At 35.0% G+C, this 27,714-nt stretch overlaps 5 protein-coding genes across 5 annotated transcripts; 3 read left to right on the top strand and 2 right to left on the bottom strand.

The window, feature by feature from the left end:
• Positions 1-77: 77 nt before the first annotated feature.
• LOC106104247 (GATA zinc finger domain-containing protein 14) lies at positions 78-8,215 on the bottom strand. Its single transcript, XM_013284229.1, has 12 exons — positions 7,824-8,215; positions 6,153-7,750; positions 5,898-6,029; positions 5,391-5,770; positions 4,815-4,906; positions 3,682-3,767; positions 3,155-3,262; positions 2,660-2,709; positions 2,490-2,583; positions 1,685-1,890; positions 1,011-1,157; positions 78-433 (listed from the first exon to the last, which is right to left on the bottom strand). The coding sequence occupies exons 1-11, from the start codon at positions 7,945-7,947 to the stop codon at positions 1,034-1,036; spliced, it is 2,994 nt and encodes a 997-aa protein (XP_013139683.1). The 5' UTR covers positions 7,948-8,215; the 3' UTR covers positions 78-433; positions 1,011-1,033.
• Positions 8,216-8,436: 221 nt separating this feature from the next.
• LOC106104248 (putative riboflavin kinase) lies at positions 8,437-12,278 on the top strand. Its single transcript, XM_013284230.1, has 4 exons — positions 8,437-8,610; positions 8,707-8,807; positions 9,509-9,660; positions 11,824-12,278. The coding sequence occupies exons 1-4, from the start codon at positions 8,576-8,578 to the stop codon at positions 12,046-12,048; spliced, it is 513 nt and encodes a 170-aa protein (XP_013139684.1). The 5' UTR covers positions 8,437-8,575; the 3' UTR covers positions 12,049-12,278.
• A 336-nt stretch (positions 12,279-12,614) lies between these two features.
• Positions 12,615-14,882, bottom strand: LOC106104323 (40S ribosomal protein S27). The gene is made up of 3 exons (XM_013284342.1): positions 14,772-14,882; positions 14,237-14,456; positions 12,615-12,768 (listed from the first exon to the last, which is right to left on the bottom strand). Exons 1-3 carry the CDS (start codon positions 14,775-14,777, stop codon positions 12,740-12,742), a joined length of 255 nt encoding a protein of 84 aa, XP_013139796.1. The 5' UTR covers positions 14,778-14,882; the 3' UTR covers positions 12,615-12,739.
• Positions 14,883-15,240: 358 nt separating this feature from the next.
• Positions 15,241-16,808, top strand: LOC106104292 (DNA-directed RNA polymerases I, II, and III subunit RPABC2). The gene is made up of 2 exons (XM_013284301.1): positions 15,241-15,577; positions 16,228-16,808. Exons 1-2 carry the CDS (start codon positions 15,367-15,369, stop codon positions 16,413-16,415), a joined length of 399 nt encoding a protein of 132 aa, XP_013139755.1. The 5' UTR covers positions 15,241-15,366; the 3' UTR covers positions 16,416-16,808.
• Positions 16,809-18,007: 1,199 nt separating this feature from the next.
• LOC106104291 (sarcalumenin) lies at positions 18,008-27,109 on the top strand. Its single transcript, XM_013284300.1, has 11 exons — positions 18,008-18,113; positions 18,353-18,507; positions 21,796-21,885; positions 23,146-23,478; positions 23,557-24,302; positions 24,502-24,823; positions 24,898-25,070; positions 25,192-25,383; positions 25,566-25,829; positions 26,063-26,226; positions 26,380-27,109. Exons 2-11 carry the CDS (start codon positions 18,426-18,428, stop codon positions 26,588-26,590), a joined length of 2,577 nt encoding a protein of 858 aa, XP_013139754.1. The 5' UTR covers positions 18,008-18,113; positions 18,353-18,425; the 3' UTR covers positions 26,591-27,109.
• Positions 27,110-27,714: the final 605 nt, after the last annotated feature.

The following is a 27,714-nucleotide window of genomic DNA, read 5'->3' as shown; positions in this document are numbered from 1 at the left end:
GACTTACTTTAAAAAAAATTACTTCTGTAATTAAAACGAAAATAAATAACAATTTGTAAAAAAAGAAAGGTTTTTATATTCAATTGTCATCTATGTTAAGATCAGTAGAATATAAATGATTAATATTCTGATCTTTAATTAAAAGATCGGTGAAATATTAAAAAGTTAATAACTTAAGTAATAATATATTTATAGATATTGCTAGTGAACTAAGAGTAAGAAACATATTCATATATTTATTTGGATTATAATTCAATTTAATCTTATATGTTGTGCTTATTTTAATTTCTGTTATCTTGCAAATCAAGTGAATTAGTCGTTCCAGTAGGCCATTTTAACCATTTTGGCCAAAAGCCATTATATTTGTCTTAATATTTACCACATTTGGTGACTCTGTGGGCATGTCCTATGATCCTAGGGGTGACGTCAGCATCTTGAAAAAGTAAATGATTATTTATTAACAAAATATATCTTTTATCTTATCAATTGAAACAATTTTATTGTATTGCCAAATTATTTTTGTGGATGTATGTTATTTATGACCGCTTGCAGTTAAAATGTTTAAATTTAGTCTATTGTTTTTAATTACTTCTGAATAACTTTCATTAGCCAAAGTACTTTGTGGTCCCTTTCCACATGAAGGTTTTTTCAAATTATTTACCACATAAGTTTCATATCGTGGACATAGCCTAAAGAGTGTCGTAAGTGTAGGGCTTTTACTTAATTTAAAAATATGCTGTGATTGCTGACATCTTACGCCACGAAGTAGTGTGTGTTTATGCTTGATTATTATTACTATTTCTTAAATTAAAAATATTAGTAGATTTTTTTTAAAGCACTAATATTTCCTTTAACTATTCCAACTAGGCTTGTGCTAGGATATGATTCTCAATAGTCGAATAGCAGGATTCGAACGCTCGACCGCAAGATCGGTACCCCAAACCATTAGGCCATTGGCGCTTATTATATTAGTATATATTTGATGATATGTCATGTAGAATATACAATACCAGTGAGGCGGTGCCGTGTGCGTTCAGAAGGCGGCGTCCTTGTTGAGGTGCGTCTCGATGTCGACGCGGCAGATGGGGCAGTGCTTGTTGGTGCTCAGCCACTGGTCCACGCACTCCATGTGGAACAGGTGCATGCACGGCAGACGTCTGGTGACAAAGTATAATATCATTTATACCTGGTTTGCACTTGGACAGTACAGTTGGACCGTAGCTCTCAATAACTGGACTGGAATGCAACGAACATTGTGCGAACACTACCTGGCGTCAATGAGTCTATACAATCGGTGTAAAGCTTATGCGACTGTCCAACTATAACTGTACTGGCCAAGTATAAACGTATCATTAATTAGGGGATTAGACAGGGACAGCAATATATTTATTTGGATTTTGTCTTTTATTTTATTTCATCTTCAAAATTAATCTATAATACACTAATGGCAGTATACTGTAACGAGATTTTAGTGTAGCGTCTTAAATAAGGCCACGTTCAAACTAAAAACTACCTTAAAATTTTGATGTCTAGATTATAAGGTTTCAAAACGAAGTGTTCGATTACAAGTATTTGGCAGTAGTTTGTTATTTAGTGAGAATGAAAATTGTGTAAGTCAAGTTACTAAAGAGAGACAAACATTCGATTGGGTTGTTGGGTAATAGCAAGGTAAGGTAGCAGGTACCTGCAGTCGGAGTCGACTTCGAAGAGGGAGAGGCAGATGGTGCACTTCTCGTCCTGGTGGTGCGGCGCGGGGCGCGCGTAGGCGTGGCGGTAGGTGTTGCGCTCGATGACTGCGCGCGAGGCGCCGCGCGAGGAGCGCCGCGCCTCCGCCGACGACGCCGCGCGCACCATCGCCGCCATGTGCGCCGCCAGCGACAGCGACGGACCCTTACACACACAAACACACATACAAACATATACACACAAGATATTACAAAAATATACAGGAAACATAATGTGACTAAAATAGGCATTAAGTTTGTTCTTGTAAGAAGTCTAGCTCGAAATAAAGTTTATTATTATTTCTTCATATATCTTTATTTTTGTTTTATGTATAACATATTTTACATGATTTGCATGAAAAAAACAGATTTGAAAATATGAAATTTTGAATTTCTGTATGTATTTGACTCAAGTAAAAACTACTGGGCTGATTAAAAAGTTATTTTATAATTAGAAAGGTAACAAAAATAAAGAATTATAGCCATCTTTCTTTATTTTTTTTATTTTCCGCTGACGAAGTCGCGACAAACAGCTAATAAGAAATATGGATGTAATATAGAGGAAAGGTTTATATTTTTGAAAATAAATAACTCAAAACTTCTGAAACGATTTCAAAAATTCTTGCACCTTTAAAAAGCTACGTTATCAACGAGTAACATAGGCTATATTTTTCTTACTTTACGCAGGCGAAGTCGTGGACAACAGCTAGTACATAATAAAAGCATATTTCACTTCTGTCCAAAATAGATGTATTTAAGACTTACCATGACGGATGGTTGTATAGATATATGCAGATGCGGCGAGGGGTTCACCGGCACGTGGTGGTGATGCATGTGGTGATGAACATTCTGACCATCGCTGCAACAATCATTTTATTCAATATTCTGATAATTTAAATAAACGATTTTATTATGTTAAATGTAAAAAAACTTACAGCATTACAGGCATCTGACCATTGTCATTCTGCTCAAAGTGATCTGGGAACTATAAAAAATAATATAATATTAAAATACCGCAATACAGATTAAATAAGCAATAAATTACTTGGCGGCGAGACTTTGGGGAGTATGGATACTTAAATCTTCCAATGGAATGAGTTTTTTATACTAAATCTACAGTAATAATCTATGGTTCCTCCCTTATACAAAAAAAACATCTCCCTTAGTGACTAATTAGTAACTCTTAGTGACCAATTTCTGACTCTTAGTGACTGTTAGTGACCAACTAGGGACTATTAGTGACTCTTAGTGACCAATTAGTGACTATTAGTGACCAATTAATGACTCTTAGTGACCAACTAGTGATTCTTAGTGACCAATTAATGACTTAATGACCAATTAGTGGTTATTAGTAATAAATTAATGACATAGTGAGCAATTAGTGAGTGGTGAGTGGTGAGTGGTGAGCAGCAGTGTGAGATGTAACTCACGGAGAGGTATGCGGTGGAGCGCGGCGTGGGCGTGTACGCGGGCGGGTAGGGCGGCGGCACGTTGAGGCTGCCCGCCAGGTCGCCTATCATACTGCGCCTCTGTACCTCCTGTACAAAAAATACCACTGGAAACCTAGTATTTATAAAACAAAAACAAATACAAATTGAGTATGCATCCTCATACTAGGGTCTAATGCAGAAAAACACTAATAAAATTTCACCTCAGTCTAAGTAACAGAAGGTCGGAATAAAAAAAAAGTAATTTATACTAACTATAACATTACATATAAATTTTTATACTAACAAGTAACATTATACTAATATTATAAAAGCGAAAGTTTACATGGATGGATGTTTGTTACAGTTTGTAGCCTAAACTGGTGAACAGTTATCGCAGAAATTTGGCATAGATGTCCAGGATAGTCTGGAAAAACAAGTAGGCTCATGTTTTTCTTAATACCACGCGGACGTTGTCGCGGGCAAAAGCTAGTTACATATAAATATAAACAAATAACAAGATTATATACCAGCATGTGGTGTTGTCGGTGCCAGAGCCGCTCGTGCATTATGTACGGCGGCGCTATCGGCATTGAGTTACGACGTCTTTCACCAACTGCGTAAACAATTGTTATCATTTAAACATATTTATATACATAACATAAACATCACTTGTTATTTAAAGCTGTAGATAAAACAAGAGCAAAAACATTTTGATATTACGATTGGATGTAAAGCAGAAAGTATTAAGCATGGCATGGCACATGTATTAGTATTAACATTTATACATAATAGTCTGTCTGTCTTGCTTCTCCTGTCCCACTGGGTTGCCTGGAAGAGATCGCTTCCAGCGATAAGGCCGCTTTTGCGCAAGTCTAATGTTACTTAATTTTAGCTTTCTTGTATTATATGTGCAAAAGTGTTAAATAAATAAATAAATAAATAAATAAGTATGTAGGCTTACTCTATGCCCATGGCGAACACCGAGCACTGGTAGGGCGGCCATTTTGTGAATCGAGTCAGTTCCATTTGAGTCGCGACGGAATGCGCGCGCGACCATGTGTTCGGTGGACGTCAATTCAATATCTTAATCGAAACATATCGTTATGATCTATAATTATTTAGTGGAAATATGAATTGTGATATTGAGGATTACGACTACACCAATTATCAAGATAACTATTTTGTCGAAATACCTAAGTACCACGCCTACAAGAAAATGTCATAAATCACCCAATATTACCTGATGTTAGTCGAAAGACTTCAAGTAAATAAATAATAGCGTAAGGAGAGTATGAATTTTAATTGATGTTAAAGATGGATGTTTGGGGAAATACGAATGGATAGGATGCGAGATGAATTTTTTTTTAAATGAGTATATTACAGGCAGTTTGGAGAGTAGAGGAGTAGCATGGTATGAGCATGTTATGAATCGCATGTTATAAGGAGAACGTTAGTTATGAGTGTGGAAGGGTATACCGGTAGAGGTAGACTTAGAAAAAGATGAATGGATTGCGTGAAAGAAGACATGATCAAAAAGGGACTGATATGGCGTATGATAGAGTTATTGGAGGACAAAAACCTGTTGCTCCGACCCTACAGGAGTAGGACAAGGAGGATGGTGATGTTGAGAAATGTTATTAAGAAAGTATTGTATACTTACGATGCGCCATGGGCGGCGTGGCGTGCGTGCTGGGCACGGTGGGCGCACAACAGCACGTCGGGCACGGCACCATGCACGTGCCCACGCGCACCCTGCACAGTGCACACAACACTATTGGTTATCATAAAAAGATAAACTAATACTATAACCTAATGTGTTTCAATGTAACAACTAAATATAGAAAATTGCAATATATAATTCTTATTATTCCACGAGGATGGTTTCGTGGGCGGAATCTAGTTTTTTATATTTCTAACATAATCATGAGAAAGTAGGCATCACGACGTCTAAGCAGGCGAGAAAGTTTTCATGATGAGATACACGTATCTGGAAGTCATGAGAACGGCACAAGAGATTGAGGACTAAAAAGTGCTTTATAAACAAGAAAAAATACATTAAAATATGTATATATGTAATGTGTGTATGTCGTGGAAATCTGCGGTGTTCCATTTACAGACATATTGCCGTGGGTCTGGGTTCTATTGAATATCATTCATTCAATTTAGAACAAAACATTAAAGCTACTAGGTTTTAGGATGGGACACCGCCAGATTTCCCGACTGTAGAAGAACATACCTTGTACGAACGAATGAGTGGTGCGGAACATGTGAATTAGGATGGTAGATTTGTGGCTCAGTGGTCCTCTGGGCTTCGCTAATCCTTGAGGCGAATGGCGCGCGGCCGGTAGCGCGGAAGTTGACTCGCGCTGCCTGCGGCTGGGGTGGCTCACAGGACTGTGCTTGGGGGTCCGCTTGTGGCTCAACTTGAGGCGGAACTTGTGGCGTAGCTTGAGGCGTAGCTTGAGGCGCAGCTTGAGGTGCAGCTTGTGGTGCAGCTTGAGGCGCAGCTTGGGGCGCAGCCTGAGGCGGCTGAGGCTCCAACGTCGGCGATGCACGCACTGGAGACTCCGGTGGGGCACTCGCGCTTGGAGAACTCGTGAGATCAATTACCTCTGGCTAGAAGTTACATTTACAATTTAGTATGAATTTACAATATTAATTTGTATGTTAAAAGCAAAATTTCAATGAAAATTTCAAAACCATTCATAATAATATGGGATGAAATTGATAAAGATGAACTTACTTGATTATTTTCTTCATTCAACACCTGAACATCATCATCAGAGCTGTCGGTGAACCAATCTAGTTGCAAGTCAGGAGCTGATAAACCTGGATTATTTGGTCTTCGGGCAGCTGCATTGTCATACTGTGGTCTCTGAAATTTAAAAAGTAGCCTATAACATTCCTGCATACTTTAATAACCTTTCCATTTAAATTAGCCCAGCTGTTTCAAAGATTAGCAAAACAAAACTTTACTGCAGTGTGGTTTAATACTAACCTGGTTCTGATTGATATTTGCATTATCATTATCATTGCCTCTTCGTGCACTTGGTCCAGGTTGAGGAGATATTCCTTTAACTTTCCTGTCTCCACCCGCATCCACTATGCAGCATCTCCTAGTACTGTTGTCATTTGCATTTGCTTCAATTTTCACAATCACATTCCTGTTCTCATCCATATTTCTTAATTGATTGGAGCAGCCTGGCTCTATTTTGATCACTTGTTGATTTCCTGCCTCCATTTTGATATTGTTAACAGGTATTGGTTGATTTTCTTCTTGACGTGCCACTTGCGCTGCACCGGGTTCTCGTTTTACTGCAGCGGCCTGATTTGCTTGACCGGGTTCTTCTTTAATATTCGCGGAATTCAAGTTCCCTGAACTTGGCAAATTACAAGTACATTTTAAGACCCGATGGTGGTGATGATGATGGTGATGGTGGTAATAATGGTGATGAGATCTATTCGGTGTTGCATTGTTTTGATTATTCCTTGTACAGTCATTCCCACAATTTCGTTCTCTGCAATTCTGATTACCAGGATGACGGATAACTGGCGACACCACTGCAGCAGACACACTCGGTACATTCTGTCTAAAATCATTGCGTTTAAACGTTGCTCTGATATGAATAGTATTGACATTATTTCCAGTCCCAATGGTAATCTCATTTGGCCTTCGTACTCCCACGGCATCTCCTCGTGCTTGCGCTGAAGCTTCTGATTGCTCTAATGGCTCCCTTTTGATTTCCACTCTAGATATAACATTTGCATTAATCTCATTTGCACCTGTGGAGACGTCCATCTTTATATTAGAGCCTGAATTACCAGCACCATTATCGCACTGCCTCTTCCTAGGGCCTGGAACATCATCTTCATCTTCTGAGCTAACTTCAATTAAGTTTGTATTGACTGCACTCCCCTTAGACAGTCTTCTCCGAGGAGAGATATTTAACTTACGACTCGGTCTCTCTAAGTTACTTGGAGGATTCCTGTCCCCATAATTGTTATCTGGTGAAGACATTTGATTGTAAATATTGTTTGCTGATATATTATCATACCCTCTGTTCATATTGTCCTGCAATTGCGGGGGAGTAGATTGTACTGTGTAGTTAATCGGCTGGTTTGAATAGCCACTAGCCTCATTTTGGGGTAGTCTATTACTGCCATATGAGTTTGCAACATACTCTCGGGGTTCCCTTTGTTCTGAATTTTGACCGTAATGTCTATAGTGAGGGAAATAGAAATCTTGAGTTGGAGGAAATGCTTTTGGTTGGTAACGTATATTTACATCAGGAAATCTTTGCCCATTGGCATTGTTACTATCTGCATTGTTATTTCTTAGTACATAATCCAATGAACTTGAGCTATCAGGCAGTGGCTGGTACTCTTCAGGTACAGGGGTGTGGGCTGACCCAAGGTGTGACAGTGGTATATTTACAACATATGACTGAGCTTGTGAAGTGGAATTAACAAAGTCAGATGAAACAGCATTTTTAGATGTCGACTCGTTTCTGGGCAATGAATACTGTTCTGGGGCAGATGGAAGCACTTCAACATCATCATCGCTCTCTGCGAAAAGCGGCTCACAATCCATTTCCTCTGAAAAAGAGATGTAATACATAAATAATTAAGAATACAATCCCTTTATAAGAATGATTTCTATAAAACGTACCATTTCTTGTCTGGTTATCTGAGGAAGACGTAAAAACGGTGTCCAGAATAGCCGCCAGTGATGATGGTCCGGGCATGTCCCACGAAGGTGGAGATCGATTACCTTCGAACCCGTTTTCAGTCATTTTAACATTAGTTTTTATTAAACATATTGTAAGTTATTATTTTCGCCATCATTTGACTAACTCTTGTCAACAACACAATCCTAACATACAGATCTAAGGACTATGTCCATCATTTAAATCATTTGAGACGCGAATATCCTTGGATATTTTAATCAATTTTAAACTCAGATTAATTGGTTTTTCACTTCACAAATAATAAAGTAAATAAATTTATGAAATAAATAGTGCGACATCACGAACAAAAATTTATTATTCCGTAGACAATAAGACCACAGACCACACAGATTGTTAATACAAAGAATTTTACTTTCAAATTAAATTACTTTTTCATTAGGTAATTTATTTAGAGTTTACGACGTGAGAGAATAAAGATAATCACTTATATAGCAAATAGGACAATTTAATGTTTTCAAATACTCTTATTTTTGTAGCCATGGCAACCGCTTTTGTAATTTGTGATGATAAATATGACATTTCCTTATCTTTTGACTTCTGTCAGCAGTCTAATCTGAAATTCAACACGTATGCGACGTGCTCAGTGGTTTTCCAACTCTAACTCGAGTGCTAAAATGCCAGCATAACAAAAAGGACGTTTGTAACCGAAGCATTTAATTGCCTAATAATTTTCATGCAATGCTGTACTTTTTTTATAAAACACATTAGGTATGTATAATTGATAAATTTGTTACTCTGATAGGATAATAATAAAATCATTACTTTTTGTTACGTATCATTCTAATAGATAACGCTTAATTTTAGGGAAATTAGAACGATGACATCGTCTTTGTTACCATTTTTTATGGAGGGTGAGGTGGTGAAAGGTTTCGGGAGAGGCTCTAAAGACTTGGGTTGTCCAACAGGTATGTCTTATACATTATCAGCACCGATTGAATAAGCTTATTAGGTTTTTTACCATAGTATTACCATAGTAGCAATAAATACATGACAACTTAGCCAATGAGTTAGTTGCTAAACTAGTTTGCATTATTTTAAACTTCATGAATATGCATATTATATTAGTGTTGCATATATTTTATTATTAAATTATGTTAAATCTTAAACCATATACTTTTGAACTTAAATTAACAAACCAAGATTATAATTAATATTTTAAAACTAAGATCCAACACTTGAAAAGGCTCAACAATTAAAACAATCTGTTTTTGAGTTAGATTTAAAAAGTATAAAACCTAATAAGATTTTAATCTTGTATGAGACTTATAAACATTATTTCAATGCAAGATATAGCAAAAGTACTAAATGTAAATAGATGTCAGTAAATGAACATTATTGATATTACATTAAATGTAATCTCACAAAGACAAAAACTAACAATGTTAGATTGTTGACTCTTGAAATTGGGTCTGTTAACAATGGCTTACACAATATCAAACAACATTGAATATCTTATTTAGATAAACAATGTTACTATCTTGAATGATAAATCACCTTGGTTAGGAAATATTAGAATCGTTGAATTACTTTTCTATAATTAGCAGTTGAAGTAATAGACAAGTGTCTCTTAGTTGACACAATTGTTATTATGAATTTACTTTTACAGCAAATTATTCACTAGAAGTGGTACAATCTATACCCAAAGATATGGCTCCCGGAGTTTATTATGGTTGGGCACAAGTAGACTCTAATATGGTATACAAAATGGTGGCAAATATTGGTTGGTGTCCGTTTTATGAAAACAAGGAAATGTCTGTTGTAAGTTGTTCAAACTTGTATAATTTAGACATATTTGCAGAGATAATTCTGATTCAAGTGTATGAGTGCTTTGTACAAATAGATATCAAGGCTTCCTGTTAGCTTAGTAAACACTATTACAGTAATCTTTCAAGTATCTAAGTATGAATGTGAAACAACACAGAAACATATAGTGGAATTCAGTTCAAATATGAATTTATAACAAATTTAAAGATTCTAAACCTTTAAAGATAAGAATCTTTTTATGGTTAAACAGATTTATATCAGATATATTTTGTATCATCAATTTAAACAATGAAAAGTTCTAAAATAATTCCATAGACAACTAATTTAATGAAAAAAGTATAATTCTTTATTCCTATTGAATTTGACTATAAGAAAAGATAGAAAGATTATTCGGTATCATTTTATATAGCTTTCAGAATATTTATTTTTGCCATTAAATAATTAATTGACTTTACAGTTCAGATTTTCAAAATTATCTCCAATGTAATAGAATGCATTCATTGTTGATGATACACAAGTTGGGACAATGTTTCTCTGTATGTACTTGCATATCACAATTGAGTCAATTGATTCAGGTCAATGGATCGTAATCATTAGTAATTTATATATCATGTACAGAACACATCACCCTTGGATTAATTCAATGGAGTAGGCAGAGAAGTCATTTTTCTACTATTATTGTAACATACTGTCACCTAAGTTTACATGTATAATTATAATATGTATAATAATACATTGTTCTGCTAAATACATAAACATGACACATATGCTTTAATATCACATAAGTACAAGATAAGTACTGAAAAAGACAAGCTGATAAGCTTTTTTTATATCGTAAGGTGGCAAACGTTGCAAACGGTCACCTGAATCTGCCAAAATGGAGGTGACCGCTGCCCATAGACATTCACAATAGCAGATGCATTGCCTACCCTTAACAGAGGAGGAAACATGAGGATATTTCTCCTTTATGTGTTTCCTCCAGTGTTGAGTCCAATTTCCCTTCTCATCCTTTTCTTATAAGAAAAAGGGCGGGAAGGACAAGAGACTAAGTTTGGGACTAAGGGTGAGTTGCACCATATCGCCGGTTACCGTTAAAGTTAAAATTATTTGTAACGGTAATAATTGGAATAACCTTAAAATTTACTAAGGGTGAGTTACATTAACTAACTATAAACCTTAACCAGCACATTCACGATGGTTACGTCTACGGATGTTCATGATATTCGCTACACCAGTTTTGCGCTGGTCAAAATGACGTCATATATGACACTAATCATAACCGCCCGATTTTGGGCGGTTATAATTAGCGTTACGTTACGGTTAGTGTCAGTTCGGTAGTGTCAACTGTCACAAGCTCTTATCTTCAAAAGTACAAATAATGGAAAAAGTAATGGAAAAAGAAAATCTCTACTATTATCCTATACGTAATCCAGAAGAATAAAGTCTTGCGTGCTCGGGAATAATGGATTTCCAAGATGGAACTCGAAATTTGGCCAATCATTCAGTTTGGACAAATTTCGAGTGTCTAAGGCCATAGCAACAGCGCTTGTCCCTTTTCTCTTATTTAAAAAAAATGTCCTCCATAAAAGGACAATTTATAATATGCATTGAGAGGACAATTTATAATATGGAAAATAAATAAGATGCATTTATATTTGTATAATTTTATTGTTTCATTTTTGCTACATATTTGAGTAGTAAAGTAAATACAGTTTCAATAATGGCCCAAACTAGTTTATTTTCACAAGAGTTTGCCATTTTCTCCATCTCCGTGGGCAAAAAGTTTATGTCACTATAAAATACCATGCGTATGATACATAAATATATACGGCGAAACATGAATTTCCAAACATTTTAATTTACGTAAATGTCATTCTTGACACCAACTTGACACTTTAGTGACATTCAGGTTTAAATGTTTCCATTGTAAAAACGAAAAACACATAAAACCTCTGTGAGAATATGTTTTTGCACTTGTAACCCTATTAACTATAACTATAACTTTTACGATAACCGGCGATTTGATGCAACTCACCCTAAATCTGCAAAAGTTATTGTATATAATGATTATGAATCAGAATAAAACTAGGAGGTTAATTAAGTACAAGATTTGTTATTCTTAAAGTGTTTTTAAAATCACTTTTAATTCTTTTTCAGGAAACACATGTGATGCATAAATTCGACAACGACTTTTATGGATCTAATCTAAAAATATGTGTAATTGGATACTTAAGACCAGAGAAGAAGTTTGATTCTTTGAACGATTTAATTGAAGCTATCCGGCAAGATATAAAAAATGCTGACGCCAAACTAGATGAAGATGAATCGAAAATATTGAAGGAACATAAATTTTTTAATAATGCAAATAATATCACTGTATAGTGTAATTGTTAATAGTTAAATTTTATACATTTTAATATTTCCGAATTGTTATGTTTGACTATGTTATAATATTATGTTATTGTAATGAGAACTGTCTGTTCACCCACCCTTGTACTTATGGTCACAAATTTTTGTTTTTAATTAGAATTTAAGAATTTATAAATGCAATCTTGTGATAACTTTTGACAAATGAATTCCAATGTAAATAATAAATGTTTTTACTAAAGTTTTTTAATGTTTACTTATTTTCCCTGATTTGAAAAAAAAATATGTTAATAAAATTATTTTTTAATATACTGTCATTTACAACCATACTAAACAATTATCAAGGGTTATGACACAGCAAGGCTAAAATTATTTGAACTTATAATTTCAATCTATACTATTATAAAGAGGAAAAATTTAAATTTTTGCTAGTATTGAAATAACTCAAAAAATACTGGGCTGATTCAAAAATTCTTTCAATATTAAATAGGCCACTAGTGTTATATAAAATGTACAAACTTTATTTGATTACTAAACAATAGATTATAAATGTAAGTGGAATATAGAGAAAAACGCACGAATCCTTTCGAAAAAGCCTTTATTCACGCTTTAATGGATCAATTTTAATGAATTAGTAAAATATAATTCGTTCACAGAACTGGAAATAAAATGCAAATCTTAAATTAGGGCTTCTCTCAAGGATTACTTAATGTTGTTTTCTTCTAAACGAACAACCTGTAACAAATATAAAAAAAAAATTTTAACATATACCTCGTAATACCAAATATTTAAAAAAAAATTATCTACCCTTTGTACAGAAAGATTGACAACAGCACATTGGTGTAAACACTTTACCATATTTTATTAATTGCATGTTTATATGAACTGCATTTCTTTATTCCATAAATCAATTACGAAGCGAGTAGTGAACTTGCTCTAAAACTACTTAGTATTGAAAATTATTTTTAAATCTGTAATACACAATTTTCCTACAAAAAGTCACCAGTATTATCAGTATTTATTTTATTATTACAACTCATGAAATAAAAAAAAAACAATTAACAGAAAACTATATAAAAGTGGACAACACAAAAAAGTCTACATCAAATCATCATCATCATCATCATCATCACCAGCTCACTATATGTCCCCACCGAGGGGCTCGGAGCCAACCCTAATGAGGGGTGACTAGGCCATAGTCAACCACGCTGGCCAAGTGCGGGTTGGTTGACTTCACACATATCTTTGAATTTCTTCACCGATATGTGCAGGTTGCATCACGATGTTTACCTTCACCGTAAGAACGTCGGGTAAATTATGTACATATGAAAATTCGAAAAATCAAACATCACATTGGTACATGGCGGGATTCGAACCTAAGACCTGTAGATTACAAGTCAAGTGTTCAAGCCACTGAGCCACCGACGCTCAATCATATATCTACATCAAATATCTATAGAAAATAAGATATAGTATACATTAAAGTTGAATCAATATTTAAAAATATCCCATCACAATGTAATGAAATACTAAAATGGCTTTTCTTTGATTAATTTTGTTGTCCTAAGAATGCCATCCTAGTAGTATTCATGTTGCACAACATGATGCATTTACTTAAGTTAATATCCCATGTTGTGCAACAGATTCTTCCAATAGACAGTTTTAATTGTTGCACCATATGTTGATATGCAAATTATTGCATCAAACAGACAGAAACTTCTAAAATATTACAGAAATCTGCTTATTGTCAAAAACCACTATTTTGCTATTTGCTTCTTAATGAGGTCAAAAGTTTAGGGTACCTAGAAAACTTTTATATGATGCAAAGGTAAATCTTATGTGTTACTGAACTAGAATTTTTTATGTTAAATGTTATATTAGGACATCAATTTATTTGTTTAATGATAACAGATAAGATAGATTTCATTGAATCAGCCTTTTATAGAATTTGTATATGATAAACAATCAACAAGTGAAAAATCTTTGCAATTGTATCTGTTTATGAATTTATTTACACATTCAAGTCACTACAACATTGGTTTAGATTGCCGAATTTTTTGTTACACAAAGTACCTTCTCATTTTCTGTCTTACTAATAAAGCTGTAATCCTTGAAGAGTAATCAAGCACAAAAGCTTAGCGACTAATAAACTTATAATTTACATGTAAAGAAAAATATTTTAGAATTAAGTAAAATATGTTACCTTCGGTTAACCTAGCTCGACCACCAGTAGGCTGGCAAAGGATTGTTGAACAACCAGCGCACACCACTACCCTTTGCGCGTGACTGAAAACTGTTGTGATTTTGTAGCAGCCGGGGCATTTTACATCCATGAAATATGAGTTTGGATGCGGCACCAGCCTCTTTAGCTTATGTTTCCTCCTCTCCGACGCGGGCGACGGATGCAAAAGATCAACAGCGAGCTGAAAACGTTAATATCTAGGTTAGTTTCACAGCACTGCATAATCCGATTCGTTAAGACTCATGTCACTAATTAAACCACTAAGCACTAATGTTATTTTAAGATTTTTTTCTACATGGAGGTTAGATTATTTTGTTGAATGTATAGGGGAGATGTCAAATCCTGCCATGTGTTTATGTTAACTTATGCGCAGTTTAAGTTTCGATATATATTTCAACCAAAATAAGTTATAAAACTGATTAACAGATTGTCACAAAGAACTACTTAATTTAACATAATAAGGTATCACTGATTGATAATTTTTAATAAAACTCACCGGCATGGTTACAGCTTCGATGCAGAACCGGAAAAGGAAAGACGTAAAATGTAGCAAAGACAAGAGAACAATTCCATAAATATTGCAGATAAAACATACAACGCCTTACGTTCCATGTAAAGCAAATATTGTGAGTTGGGAGATTTCAAACTAAATAATTAGGAAGAAGAAGTAAAAACATTTGGTTTTTAGAAATTACAAGGTATCTTTTAAATGAGTTATGTCTTTCAGGAAAAAAATAGTTTTTTAATATTCGAACAGTAAAAAATAAAAACGAAAATGCACATGAAGTCAATTTGAATATGTATACAGTATTTTTATTTATTTTAGCAAAGTATACTTTTTTTCAACTTAAGGAATTTGAAAAGTGTAATTTGTAACATTGTAATAACAATTAAAGACTTTTAATTTAATTATTTTCTGAACTGCAAACACATTGTCATGTCACAATCTGTCAATCTGTGGAATCTGTCATTTTGAATTTTGTCACATTGTGAATTTGTGATTTGTTTTGTTGTTCTATCTTATTGCAAGTAGAAATCGTTCTTCTGCTTTATAAGACAATTTAACCAAATTCTATCGTCTCTCTTTAATAATGGCTGACGAAGAATATGAAGCTGAGGATGCGGGAGCGGATTACGATGATATCGCAGAAGAGGATGATAACATAGAAGAGACCGAAGAACAAGAAGAAGACGGTTTTAACACCCAGTGCGTTGCTCCAGGCCAGGCTGGTGGCGGAGTAGAAAAGTCCAAAAGAATTACTACAAGATATATGACGAAATATGAGAGAGCTAGAGTTTTAGGTACAGTATTTATTATAAACATTGAATACCACACTGTGTTAATTTGGTTACTGTTTACGATAATATCGAGAATTTTTCTTAGTAACACAATATTTGAATTTTAGTGTAGTGTGATTAATATTAATGCATTCAGTATATTAAAATTTCCAATGCAAGTTAGTCATCTGTATTTTAGGTTATAATACATGAATACTAATACATACATATTCTATAATAGTATCTCAGAAAAAAAATATTGGCACGGTCTTTATGTTTATTTACTCCATTAAGCCATATATCTTTATTTCTTATTCTCTATATAAAACATTTTACAAGATTTGATATAAAAATAAAATAAGATATATTATAAAAAAAATAGAGCACCACCGGCTGCAGAATCCAATGACTCAAGCAAGCAGTGGTCAGGGCTGCAGAGACAGGAACCTCCTCACTATGTGTGTGGTTTCTAAAATAACCGCCTTTTGATTTGGGCCCTTAATCCAACTGTCTAGCGAGAGCTTCTTGTTTACTCCATTAACATTATTAATATATTCATTAGTTATTTGTAAGAAAAGGCAAAGTAAAGAATTTTTTCTCCAAGTGGAACACTGCAATAGCCCTTATTATACAAGTATTTAGTCACTAACCTATGGTAATGTTAATAATTTCAGGTACTCGGGCTCTACAGATAGCGATGTGTGCTCCAGTAATGGTGGAACTGGAAGGTGAAACAGATCCCTTACAAATAGCTATGAAAGAATTGAAGCAAAGAAAGATACCTATCATCATTAGAAGATATTTACCTGATCATTCTTATGAAGATTGGAGTATAGATGAACTCATCATCATAGACCATTAAGGATAAATACAAATAAGTATAAAAATACTACAAGTGAAAAAAATCTATAAAAGAAATAAATGAGTTTTGGAGAATGTGTTTATGGTAAATATTTTTCTTTTTGTAGGAGATGGACAGGCTCTTTTGATTTAAACCAACATTATAATAAAATGTGGATTTTTAAACTTTATTTTTGTTATAAATTTCCTCTTTTCTGGTGATATAATAAATAAATTTGAGTATTGTGCCATCTCTTAAAATAAAAAAAGTTTTGCAATAGTAAGAATTTCTGAAAGCAAATAAATTTATCAATATTTACTCCAAAGCTTATGAGTTCTTCAAATCACTTCAAAATAACTGTTATTGTAAAATTAAATATTTTTAAGTCTCCTAATAAATAAGTTTTTATATAAATACTTTTTCAATTATTAATAAACTTTTGAAATAAACATATTTTTATAACTAGATATAGGAATTAATGTGAATGATCCCTTAAATAGAGAATTAACCCTCTCATTTAAAAATTGAAAAAATAAGATATCTTTTAGCTATATAGGCAAATAGGTAACCATAACATAAGAGGAAAGGGATGAAGAGGATTATTTCCCCTCTCTTAGAGAGTTCAATCCAAATTTACTGGAAATTAAAAAAAAAACGCGCTGTGATAATGGTACAAAAACTATCGGCCAATAGCAGCATAGACCGAGGTTGCCATGGTTACTTAAATTCTCGACCAATAGCAAAGCCCCTCATTGTTATTTGAATTTTAACATGTGCAATTGAAAGTTTTACGCAATGTAAAGAAAAAAATAAAATGTTGATAATTTCATGCGGATGAATCCGCACGGGAATATCTAGTTTCAAATAAAGATACGTGTTGTAATTTTAGGAATGGCAGTTTGAAATGTAGGAGCGTGTGGCATCGCGCATGCCTGACTATTGCCAAGCGATGTTGTACTGCCATTATTAATCACTACACTTGTTTGTAAATGTTCGAAAGGCGAAGGGACAATCGTGTACATTGTGCTTGTCGATGTATCATATATATCTTCTACCAAACTTTGAGATAGGCTGTTGTCAACCACTCTGGCCAAGTGCTGGTTGACTTCATACATATCTTCGAGTTTCTTTGTAGTTACGTCGTGATTTGCATCCAATGTTCAAAAATATAAAAACTCATTGGTTCATGGCGGAAATCGAACCCGGACGTGTAGATTACAAGTCCGAGTCTTAACCCCTGAGCCACTTATCCCAATCTTCGTAAACATCGATTTGTAACGGCAGCGAAACAATTCTGTCAATGGAATAGTTATAAATTAATTTTATTTGTTAGCTGGTATTTTTATGAAGTTAGAAATTGGGAAGAAAATATTTTAAATTATTTTCAGTTGTAAATGCGATAGAAAGCGGTAGTCCTCGCTGGCGTTGGCCGTAGCTTTGGGATTCCTTTTGTCGCTTTATAAATGCTTCTAGCTTGATCTTCATAGAACCGACTAAGTATGTAGTGGACCATTGAAAATTACTACAACTTTTATAGGAAAAGGTATATCCTGCATCACGTCAACTTGTCATTTCTGGTTCGGGAGAGCGAGGCGCGGGCGCAGCCGCCTCCCTCGCGCCCCGCCCCGTCCCGTGTGTTGGCAACGCGCGGCGGCCGCGGGCGCGGGAGAGTCGCCAGTACCCGCCGACCAGCGATGCTGTGCTGTCTCCGGAAATAGAGTACGTCCGATCCATGCAGTGTCGTGAACTGCCCCCGAGCCGCCGCACCATTCAAACCGCGGTTAATTATAGAGCGATACAGTTAACTTGCATTTTTCGACTACAACTCGATTTCAATAATTTCTCGTAGCGCTCTCGTTAACCCTGGTTTGAGGAGAGCGACGCGAGTTGCATTCCATCGAATGCCAGTCGCGTCGCATCGCTGGCGCGTTGCGTGTACCCGTTGCTGTGGTCCTCAGGTGGAGGGTTGAGGTGCGCGAGTGTGCGTGCAAATGACTGGTCGCCCGCTCGACCGGGCCCAACTTTGACACGATGTGGACCGAAAGGTTGAAGCTATGGCGGTTTATGTTGTGCGCGCTGTTGGCCGTATCGGCGCTCGCGCTCCTCGCCAGAGGTGAGTCCGTTACCCCGCCACCCCGCGCGCCCGCTGTCCCCGCGCTCTGCATCACACAAACGAAGACTATTTTCGGACGAACTTGCGCTGAAATTATGTAAAAAGCTCGTCCGTGCTCTATTTTTGGAGATAACCTCAAGTGTGAATTTATATTAACAAAATAAACTGCATTGCCTACATTTAAAAGCGCACCTCTAAACCGTGCGAAGGTCAAAACGTCGATTCGAGTTCGGCGCAAAGAAATCGCAGTCGCGCTCTTCTCGTTGTGCAAAGCTACGCAAATAGAAATACAGGGATTTGTCGTTATGCGTCGCCATCTTGTGAAAAACGATAGGATCATGACGACATTATAAAAATGAGAATCGAAAATAGGTCATATCATAACAGTTTTATAAATACCTTACATATTATCATGTAATAAGTTAAGTTACGCGTAATTGTACATAGTCATTATTTTGAAAACATTATTGTAAGTAATTGTAAATGTGGTATTCACTAAAATATAACGATATCTTGCAAAATTTGGTAAAAAATATGTTTATTTGACACTACACTAAAAACATTTGAGACATACATTAGGTGTTAACGACATAATGATTTTATGATGGCAGTAAATCTGAGGTGTTTAATGGCACACCAAGGTCGTTATTATAAATACCGGATGAAAATATGTGAATACTCTCCTTAACGACTTCAGCTTTTTACATTATCTTAAATTCAGAAAAACAAAATAAATTACATGACTTACTTGAATCCACAATTCAATTAATAATAGTAAGTAAGTAAAATACTCACAAAATAACAATTCATGAAAGGTAGACTGAACTGGATTTAATTTTTATGTCTACCTCCCATCCTCTATTGACCTTGGCCAATGAAAACGTCATGGAAATGACAAGACACGTGGTTGTCAATGGTAGAATATCGTAATCGTCTACTATTACTCCACTGCCCATCATTTAATCAAACTTGTTTATTGGAAGAAATTGCATTTCATGGTTCCATTTGTAAATCAGATGAGAACATAACACAAATTCGAAAATCGATAAACACATTGGTACATAATCCATATATTATTTCTAACACTTTAAGTTATTTTAAGTCTCACAGTTTAAGTTTAAATGGTTGTATTAAAGGTGAGAAAGTCGATGCTCAACGCGCAACTTGAGTTGAGCCGCCGAAAAGATTTAAACCCTTTGTATATACTTATCCTACGTTCCAATCCATGAACAAATGCCGAACAAATAATGTTATTTCAAAATAACCCTTATAAAATAATGCCATAGCTAATGCTTGCTTCCTTCGCTTTATCACACAAAGTAGCATAAAAGAATTAAAACAAAGCAGTTGCCGCAATATTCCGCACATTAGACGTTCCTCTTTTTATTTAATTTAGGCGTCTGATCGATACGATGAATGGTTATAAATCTAATTTAAAAAGTTAAAAGTAAATTAAATCGGTCTCAATGACTCATATCATTAGATTCACGTTTTAAATATTTAAATTTAGCAATGAAAACAAACATTTTAAACTGAATTCCATGTGAGTCATTCTGATTGATTTGATTTGGACACATTTGTCTAAATATTATCCGTGGCCTTCGTGCTTCCTATTCATCTAAAAAAAATAACAGTCAAAGTTTTCAAATATGACTGGGTTTCTACTGTAATGACACCATCAGCGTCGCCAGCCGATGGTGCAGGGGGACAGGTCGATGATTAAAGGGGGCGCAGGCTGATGATCAAAGAGAGCTACTAGCTAAAATCATTTTTTAATTACATAGAGAAGGCTTATCAACATGTGACCATTTTGTTTAATAAAGAACTTACAAGTCGTTTTTGAGTCTTGTATGGGTGCAATGAAGTTCTACGGAAAATCATTATGTGTTTTGACAATAATTAGAAATCGTGAACAGATGTTTTAAAGAAATAAAATAACAAGTGTATTGTGTAATTATCTATAGGAATTAGATATATTCGTACGGAGACTAGATTGAAAGGGAGGGGAGAAGGTAATAAAAAGTATATTTCTATTCCTAAGAAACTGCTTTTCTAGAAAGGGAAAACTGGCAAATTACTTGTGTTATCTATGAGTATTGTATCTTAATATTTCAAAGTACTTCATAAGCATGAATAACTAAATTACATTTGTTTTATTCATTAAAGGGGGAGCACCTACCCCTTCTTTGCTCTCTTTCTGACGACGGGCATGTAGAGAGGTTCCCTCCTAATGATCTTCAATCGATAGAGGAGGATGTGGAAGAAAGGATATATTCTTCTGTACATACCCCGTTTTTTCAAATTCATTATTACAAGAGGGTGGGAAGATAAGGACTTAGATTTTCATAAAATTACACAGATATTGTTGTTACGGACTTTAACTCTGTTTTTCTTGCACTTATTGTGTTTCTGACAAGGAACTTAATCTCTTCTCGATAAAACATTTTGTGTATAATCTGGTGATATACGATCTTTATTCGATTTAGGATTAGTACACTATACAGGTATGCGTTTGTTTTTAATTGATTTCTGTTATACTCTGTAACTATTTTATTATAGCGCTAAATCACTTTCTTCTGGAGCTATTTTAAACGCAAATAACGTAGCAAGGTCTGAGATGACGTCACTACTTTGTTTTCGTGACCTAGTCAGTTTATAAGCGTTACACTAGCGCACCGAGTTAATTATTTATTTAATTTTTATTTCACCCAGGAGGAAAATAAGAAGCTCCAGTTATCCGGATTTATCTTGTTTTATATTTTTATAACACAAATACTTTAGAGGAAATATTATTAAAATTATGAAGAAGTTCAACTGTTATTTACTTCGTATTCAGGAATTATCTATGTATGGGTTTTTGAGAGTAGTAAATTTAATGTTGTGTAATATGACTACTTCTGAGATCTATCTTATATTATTTGTTAGCATAATAAGTTTATTTTGCTGATAAACCTTGATTTTATAAGGTTTTGTGAATAAGATAGGAGATGAGGTGTGATTCATCAAATTTGAATTCGATAGGGATGTACCGTGCACATTTTATGAGTTCCGTTTATTAATAAAATTGAAATTATGTTTCTTGTATCTATTTCCAGAAGCTTATCTATGTTTCATCTGTATTTTATAGTATTTTATTATGTTTACACAATATTCATGATCAGCAGCTCACTATACGTCCCCACTGAGGGGCTCGGAGCCTACCAGTTCAGTTCAAAACTGGTCTAATTTTATTTTACATTTAAGTAAAAACATGTCTCAATAATTTCAAATATTTTTTTCCGTTCACAGCTGACGATGACGACATACCTTTAGAGTCACAATGCCGTCCATATATCGAAAAAGCACTAAAAGAGCTGGAATCTGGAGACACAGAAACAGGTACTGTATATCATATATAAAATATGTTATATTAGCTGTACCCCGCGACTTTTAAAAATCTATTTATTTAGTTAAAAATCTTAAATTCAAAAGTTATATGAATATTATGAATCAAATCTCTTCTGGTGTAGTCTAATCTTTGGCCTGAGATTTCTCGCGCCATTTTGGTTACTGAGCAATCCCCTTGGCAAGCGTTTGTCTATTTTTTCCAGCTGAGACACTAAGCTTTTGTACACTGCTGTGATATAGATTGGGCTATATTTAACAAAGGTGTAACCGTTACTATGTATTAATTTAGCACAATAGAAGATACGTTGGTTGACCTCTTTAAAATATTGTAATAAACTATCTTTGAATAACGTCTGTAATAAAATTCTCGTAGCGCAACATAGTAGGGCATTTTAATGTAGAAATTCAATGTATAGCATAACAAGAATTTCATAAATATAAAGAATATTCTTAATCGACTAAATAACGAAGCCTGTGATTCAAGTTAACCTTGGCGGCCTTATATTAGTGAGAATATTTTCCTAATGTAGACAAAATTTGCATCAGATTTGTACAGCGTCCTACCGGGCGTAAAGTTTGTCAAGAAAATATATTCAATATTTGTCGATGACGCTAAGAATACATTCTCGCAACTGTCATGCAAATATTCGTAATAGACCTTCAGAACACAATTATACGTGTAGCGAGACGCAAAGGGATGCGGGAAAGGGCAATGCGCATTCATGAAAGTTTCCGTTGACTGATTTCCTCTAAGAAACCTTGAATTGTAAGTCACGATGTGAATAAAACTATTTTCACACTGTACAAGCGTCAACAGAAGATTACGTCAGTAATTAAAAATCAGGAATAGATGATGCTAGGCCACAAATAAAACAAACGAGTCACAATAATTATTTCGTTGCGTAATTATTATGTCGTATATTAGCCCATGACAAGTTTTACTTTTAGAACGTAATCATATGGCTTGAGATTAACCAGTTCGATATCTTGCGTAACATATTAGTGATTATCGTGATCAAATTGTATCCTATCAACTATTTTATGAACTATTTTACATGAAATAGAAGACATAAAAACATTTTTGAGAATGAAAATGTTTTTAAAATTTCTTAAAAATTTTGTAAATGAATGTTTATACACATAGATCTATGAAATGTAGACACGACTAGTATTATATTTTTTCAATAATAAGGCTCAGTCACTCCTTATAATCGGTTATCGATTGTTCTAGCATAATTGTCATTATTGCAGATTCATCAAGCAAAAACGACTCCAGTGAAGTTAGTATAGATGATGACACTAAGGAAATAAATTCCGCAGAAGAGCCTGAAAACCAAACTGGAGAAGAAAGCAAAGAAGATGAAAGCAGTGTAGAGGATGTTCCCGTCGTCGAAGTCGCAGATGAACCGTACGTGTCTCAAGCTTCTGAAGAAGATGAAGCAGGTCCAGAAGACAATGATTCGAAGGAAGATACGACAGCAGAAGCTGATGACAACGTCAGTGCGGAAGAACACGCTGATAGCAAGGAAGACGATGGAGACAGTCAAGAACAAGCATCTGCTGATGAACAAAATGCCGAAAAAGGTAATTAAGCAAGTGGTTAATTTGATTTAAGAGGTCAGATTAAAATAAGAATAATTTTTAACCTTTATTTAATTACAGAAAGTGGCGAAAGCGCAGAACAGGTAAACGAGGTTGAAACTGATGATGATAAAAGTGAAGAAGACAAAAAAGATGATTCATCGGAAGTAACTGAAGCCGAAAGTCAAGAAGAAGAAGAAGTAGGTAAGGAAAGTGAAGAAACAAGTAAAGAAGGAGATACAGCAGAGGATAAAACTGAAGAAGCTGATGATTCGAAGGAAGAAGGTGCAGATGCTGAAACGGACGATAGCAATGAAGAAGATAGGAAAGACGAGGAAGACGACGGATCTCAAGAAAAGGCTGAATCTGATGAAAAAGACGTGGAAAACAAGGAAGACAGTGGTTCTGAAGAGGTAAAGGATGATGAAGAATCAAAGGAAGAAAAGGACGACGAAACTGAGGCTGAAACTGAAGTAGAAGATAAAGTAGAATCTGACTCAACAGCAGATTCCGAAGAAACTCCTGCGGAAGAGGCAGATGATGAGAAGTCTGAAGAAACTGGCAAAGAATCTACTGATAGTAGTGACGACGGTGAAGAGAAATCAGCCGAGGTTGATGAAGCTACTGAAAATGAATCTGCAAAATCTGACGAAGCGGAAAGTGACAAGTCAGGAGAGAATGAGGAAGGCAAGTCAGGAGAGGTCGAAGAAGATAAGTCAGGAGAGGCCGAAGAAGATAAGTCAGCAGAAGCTGACGGAGAAGCCTCTGATGAAGACAAAGAAAACACCGATTCAGGAGAAGAATTGCCAGAGGAAGAATTATTAAAGGTATGTTATGAACAAATATTTGTATGGGAAAATATTTAAATACGCTTTTTAAGAGATCTAAAAAGTTACTAGTGTGCTTTTTATTACTGTACAGTTTGTGTAGCTTTATATAAGAAAGACACATTAAAAATTAACTGGTTTGTTTATTAAACATTTAAATATACATACATATAATATTCTTTCATTCATGTTATTCTAGACAGAAGAAATTCCGGAGAATCTAAGATCCCGTGACCATATCATTCAGATATTGAGATTAGACGAAGAGGCCAGCGAGGCGGAGCTAATCATTGAAAAATCTGCAGATATCATTCTCAGGGATTTGAAGAGAGTTTACGAGAATTCCATAAAGCCTTTAGAAGGGGTTTACAAATACAGGGACTTAAGTAACAGACACTTTGGTGATCCAGAAATATTTTCTAAGCCTTTAGTATTATTCATGGGACCATGGAGCGGAGGAAAGTCGAGTATTTTAAACTATTTAACCGGTTTAGAGTTCACTGAGTGGTCTTTGAGAACTGGTAATTGTTTGTTTTTAAATTGATTTAATTTACAAAACATGGTAACACTTAATAAATTTTTATGTGGAATTTAGGCGCTGAACCCTCACCAGCCTACTTTAACATTCTGATGCACGGTAAAGATCCTGAAGTACTTGACGGTACTCAACTGGCAGCGGATTGGACATTTTCCGGATTGCAAAAGTTCGGCCAAGGATTAGAGGAGCGCCTTAGAGGTCTCAAATACCCAAGTAAACTATTAGAAAAGGTAATCAATTGCTTAAAGTAATAAATCTCGCATATGCCAGTGCGTTGGAATAAATTGGGGTGATAAATTGGACAATAAATAATTTATTTAATACAATAAACTTACGTTTTACTTGTTTCAGGTTAATATTGTTGAAATTCCCGGCATTTTGGAAGTCAGGAAGCAAGTGTCCCGTGTGTTTCCGTTCAACGACGCCTGCCAGTGGTTCATCGACCGCGCAGACATCATCTTCCTCGTCTACGATCCTTCCAAGCTCGACGTCGGACCTGAAACTGAAGCTATACTCGATCAACTTAAGGGTAGAGAATCTCAGGTAAAACCTATTTTTTTTTAAATCCAAATATTTCATATTCTAATTGAATTAAAAAAAGACCAATTTAAAAAGTTGTATGTGTCAGTGTTGCCTTCTGTAAAAAAGTCGCCAATACGTATTCAAAAAATAATTTTCCATATCACACAAAAAGTGTAATGATAAAATATTTTTTGCTGTTCCAGACACGTATCGTCCTTAACAAAGCTGATACAGTTAAACCTGAGGAACTGATGCGAGTTCAGAGCGCTCTGATCTGGAACATATCGCCGTTGATGAGTTCTGCCCAGCCTCCCGTCATGTACACTGTGTCCTTGTGGTCAATGCCGTTCGACGCGAGTGCGCCAGCAAGGTTACTTCAGGCTCAGGAACGGGAGTTATTGAGAGATCTGCGTCAGGCTGTTGACAGACGTATCGAGAATAAGATCGCCAGCGCAAGAAGATTCGCGGTGAGTAAAAGACATGTAATAAATGATGAAAGTTGTTTGTCTATACCTAGAATAGCCTGAGAATAATAATGGTCAGGAAAAGTCTGCAGTGATACCATAGGTCTATTATTGTAAGTTAGGGAATATGTAATGATAAGGCTGTTAATTCGTTTATTTGTTCGTTTTACTAATCTGTATTTTGAAAAAGACAAATAATTTTGAAAGAATTTAATTAAAATTGTATAAAACCGCAGGTCCGAGTAAGAAACCACGCTAAAATGGTCGACTGTTATCTGACGACCTATTACAACCACAAGACCATTTTCGGCAACAGGAAACTGATTGCTGACGCCATCATAGAAAACCCTCAGAACTACCACATTTACGAGGGCCTGAGCACATTGACAAACATTTCTAGGTAAGACATTTTATGAAAACTGTTTCAAGCATGAAATAAAAAAAAATTGTTTAAAAGTAGTTTAAATATTTTAAGTTGAAACATTTCAGTCTTTCCGTCCAATACAATGTTTTTTTTCGTTGAAATTATTTATTACTAATACTGTATTTTCAGGTACGATCTTCCCGATCCCGAAACCTACAGGGACTTCTTCAGACTCAATCCCCTCTATGAGTTCCAACAGCTGTCCGCGACGTGCACGTATTTCCGCGGCTGTCCCATCACGCGGCTCGATGTCGCCATCGCCTACGACCTGCCCGAGCTCGTCGGCAAATACAAGAAGATGGTGGAGACCGCTACCCCCCAGGGCATGCCCAAAAGTTGAGACAAATTAACCCCTCACCTTGTAACGCCTGCTTTTTTATTTTAGCAAATTGGTATTAGATAATTATTTTTGGGCACATTATGCATTTCTTTATCTAATTTGGCGTCAAATCACATTTGTTAAAAAAGTTTCCTTTTAAAAATCGCATTTCGTATTCGTTCGTTGTTACATTACTTTGCTTAAATACTTGCTTGTTCCTGTTTCTTTTTTTACGTGAATGATGTCGTGTCGAATGTTTTAAATATTTTTCATGAGTGTAATATTCAAGATAGAAGATGCAAGCCAATTTCCAGTTTCCTTTTTAACACGATTATCAAAATTCTATGATTTATATCTAGTCATTATGTTAAAGTTTGTTAGTGAAAACGTTGTTAATTTATTTATTTATTGGGGCGAGTTCCTTGAATTTAGGTCTAAGTACCATATGTATTAATGCGGTCTCTGCCATGGTTCATCTTGTGGAGGCGCAATATGGATATTTTATGATTAATAAGTTAAATAAAATAAATAAAAAGGGTAGTGGTTGTTATTTTGTAACTAACATCAAAATTAAATTTAACAGTGAAATTAAATCCCTAAAATTTTAACTAGATTCGCTAGATTCAACATTAGCATTGATGATTGACGATGGACTTTTATTCATTTATTTTTAAACATAAACACACAACAATGCATAAATATAGCGCAAAAACCTTAAAACATCTCTTAGTTTGATTTGTCTAGACCCATACAAACAGGACTATAAGACATGAGAAAAATAGTTTTTGAATTATACTTGACATAGTAACTACAGTTTTAATTTGTACAATTTCTACAAATGCATTTACATACATACATTGTATTTTGCAGCTTAAAGGTATAACTTTTAAAATTTCTCCTTTGCTCTCGCTGTACAACACGTGAAGCACTGATCTGTATAAATGGAAAGGCGATTTCTTGGAAATGACAGCTTTTTTTTCGTTCCGACATAAACGCGCTTTTTGATGTTATGCCTAGTTCACACTTAACCAATACCGTTGAACAGTGAACAGTAGCGCAGGTCAGGCATGGTTTGTATGGACTCACTGGCGCCAGTTAGTGTTCAATCAGTATTGTGAAGATAATAAATAAAAAGCACAAACACA

The sequence above is a fragment of the Papilio polytes genome, unplaced genomic scaffold (assembly GCF_000836215.1).
Source record: "Papilio polytes unplaced genomic scaffold, Ppol_1.0 DF823691.1, whole genome shotgun sequence".
Taxonomy (NCBI): domain Eukaryota; kingdom Metazoa; phylum Arthropoda; class Insecta; order Lepidoptera; family Papilionidae; genus Papilio; species Papilio polytes.
The sequence above is the reverse complement of the archived record's forward strand: the minus strand, read 5'-3'. Positions and strand labels throughout refer to the sequence as shown.

What these genes read in the sequence shown, in the direction of transcription:
- LOC106104247 (XM_013284229.1), bottom strand. Translation starts at nt 7,947, where the DNA reads ATGACTGAAAACGGGTTCGAAGGTAATCGATCTCCACCTTCGTGGGAC. An exon ending in CACTCATTCGTTCGTACAAG is followed by an intron (nt 4,907 to 5,390) that starts GTATGTTCTTCT and finishes TGCACTGTGCAG; the next exon opens with GGTGCGCGTGGGCACGTGCA. An exon ending in GCTCCACCGCATACCTCTCC is followed by an intron (nt 2,710 to 3,154) that starts GTGAGTTACATC and finishes TATTTTTTATAG; the next exon opens with TTCCCAGATCACTTTGAGCA.
- LOC106104248 (XM_013284230.1), top strand. Translation starts at nt 8,576, where the DNA reads ATGCAATGCTGTACTTTTTTTATAAAACACATTAG. An exon ending in TTTTTTATAAAACACATTAG is followed by an intron (nt 8,611 to 8,706) that starts GTATGTATAATT and finishes GCTTAATTTTAG; the next exon opens with GGAAATTAGAACGATGACAT. An exon ending in AAAACAAGGAAATGTCTGTT is followed by an intron (nt 9,661 to 11,823) that starts GTAAGTTGTTCA and finishes ATTCTTTTTCAG; the next exon opens with GAAACACATGTGATGCATAA.
- LOC106104323 (XM_013284342.1), bottom strand. An exon ending in TCGAGCTAGGTTAACCGAAG is followed by an intron (nt 12,769 to 14,236) that starts GTAACATATTTT and finishes TATTTGTTACAG; the next exon opens with GTTGTTCGTTTAGAAGAAAA.
- LOC106104292 (XM_013284301.1), top strand. Translation starts at nt 15,367, where the DNA reads ATGGCTGACGAAGAATATGAAGCTGAGGATGCGGGAGCGGATTACGAT. An exon ending in TGAGAGAGCTAGAGTTTTAG is followed by an intron (nt 15,578 to 16,227) that starts GTACAGTATTTA and finishes TAATAATTTCAG; the next exon opens with GTACTCGGGCTCTACAGATA.
- LOC106104291 (XM_013284300.1), top strand. Translation starts at nt 18,426, where the DNA reads ATGTGGACCGAAAGGTTGAAGCTATGGCGGTTTATGTTGTGCGCGCTG. An exon ending in TGAACAAAATGCCGAAAAAG is followed by an intron (nt 23,479 to 23,556) that starts GTAATTAAGCAA and finishes ATTTAATTACAG; the next exon opens with AAAGTGGCGAAAGCGCAGAA. An exon ending in CAAGTAAACTATTAGAAAAG is followed by an intron (nt 25,071 to 25,191) that starts GTAATCAATTGC and finishes TACTTGTTTCAG; the next exon opens with GTTAATATTGTTGAAATTCC.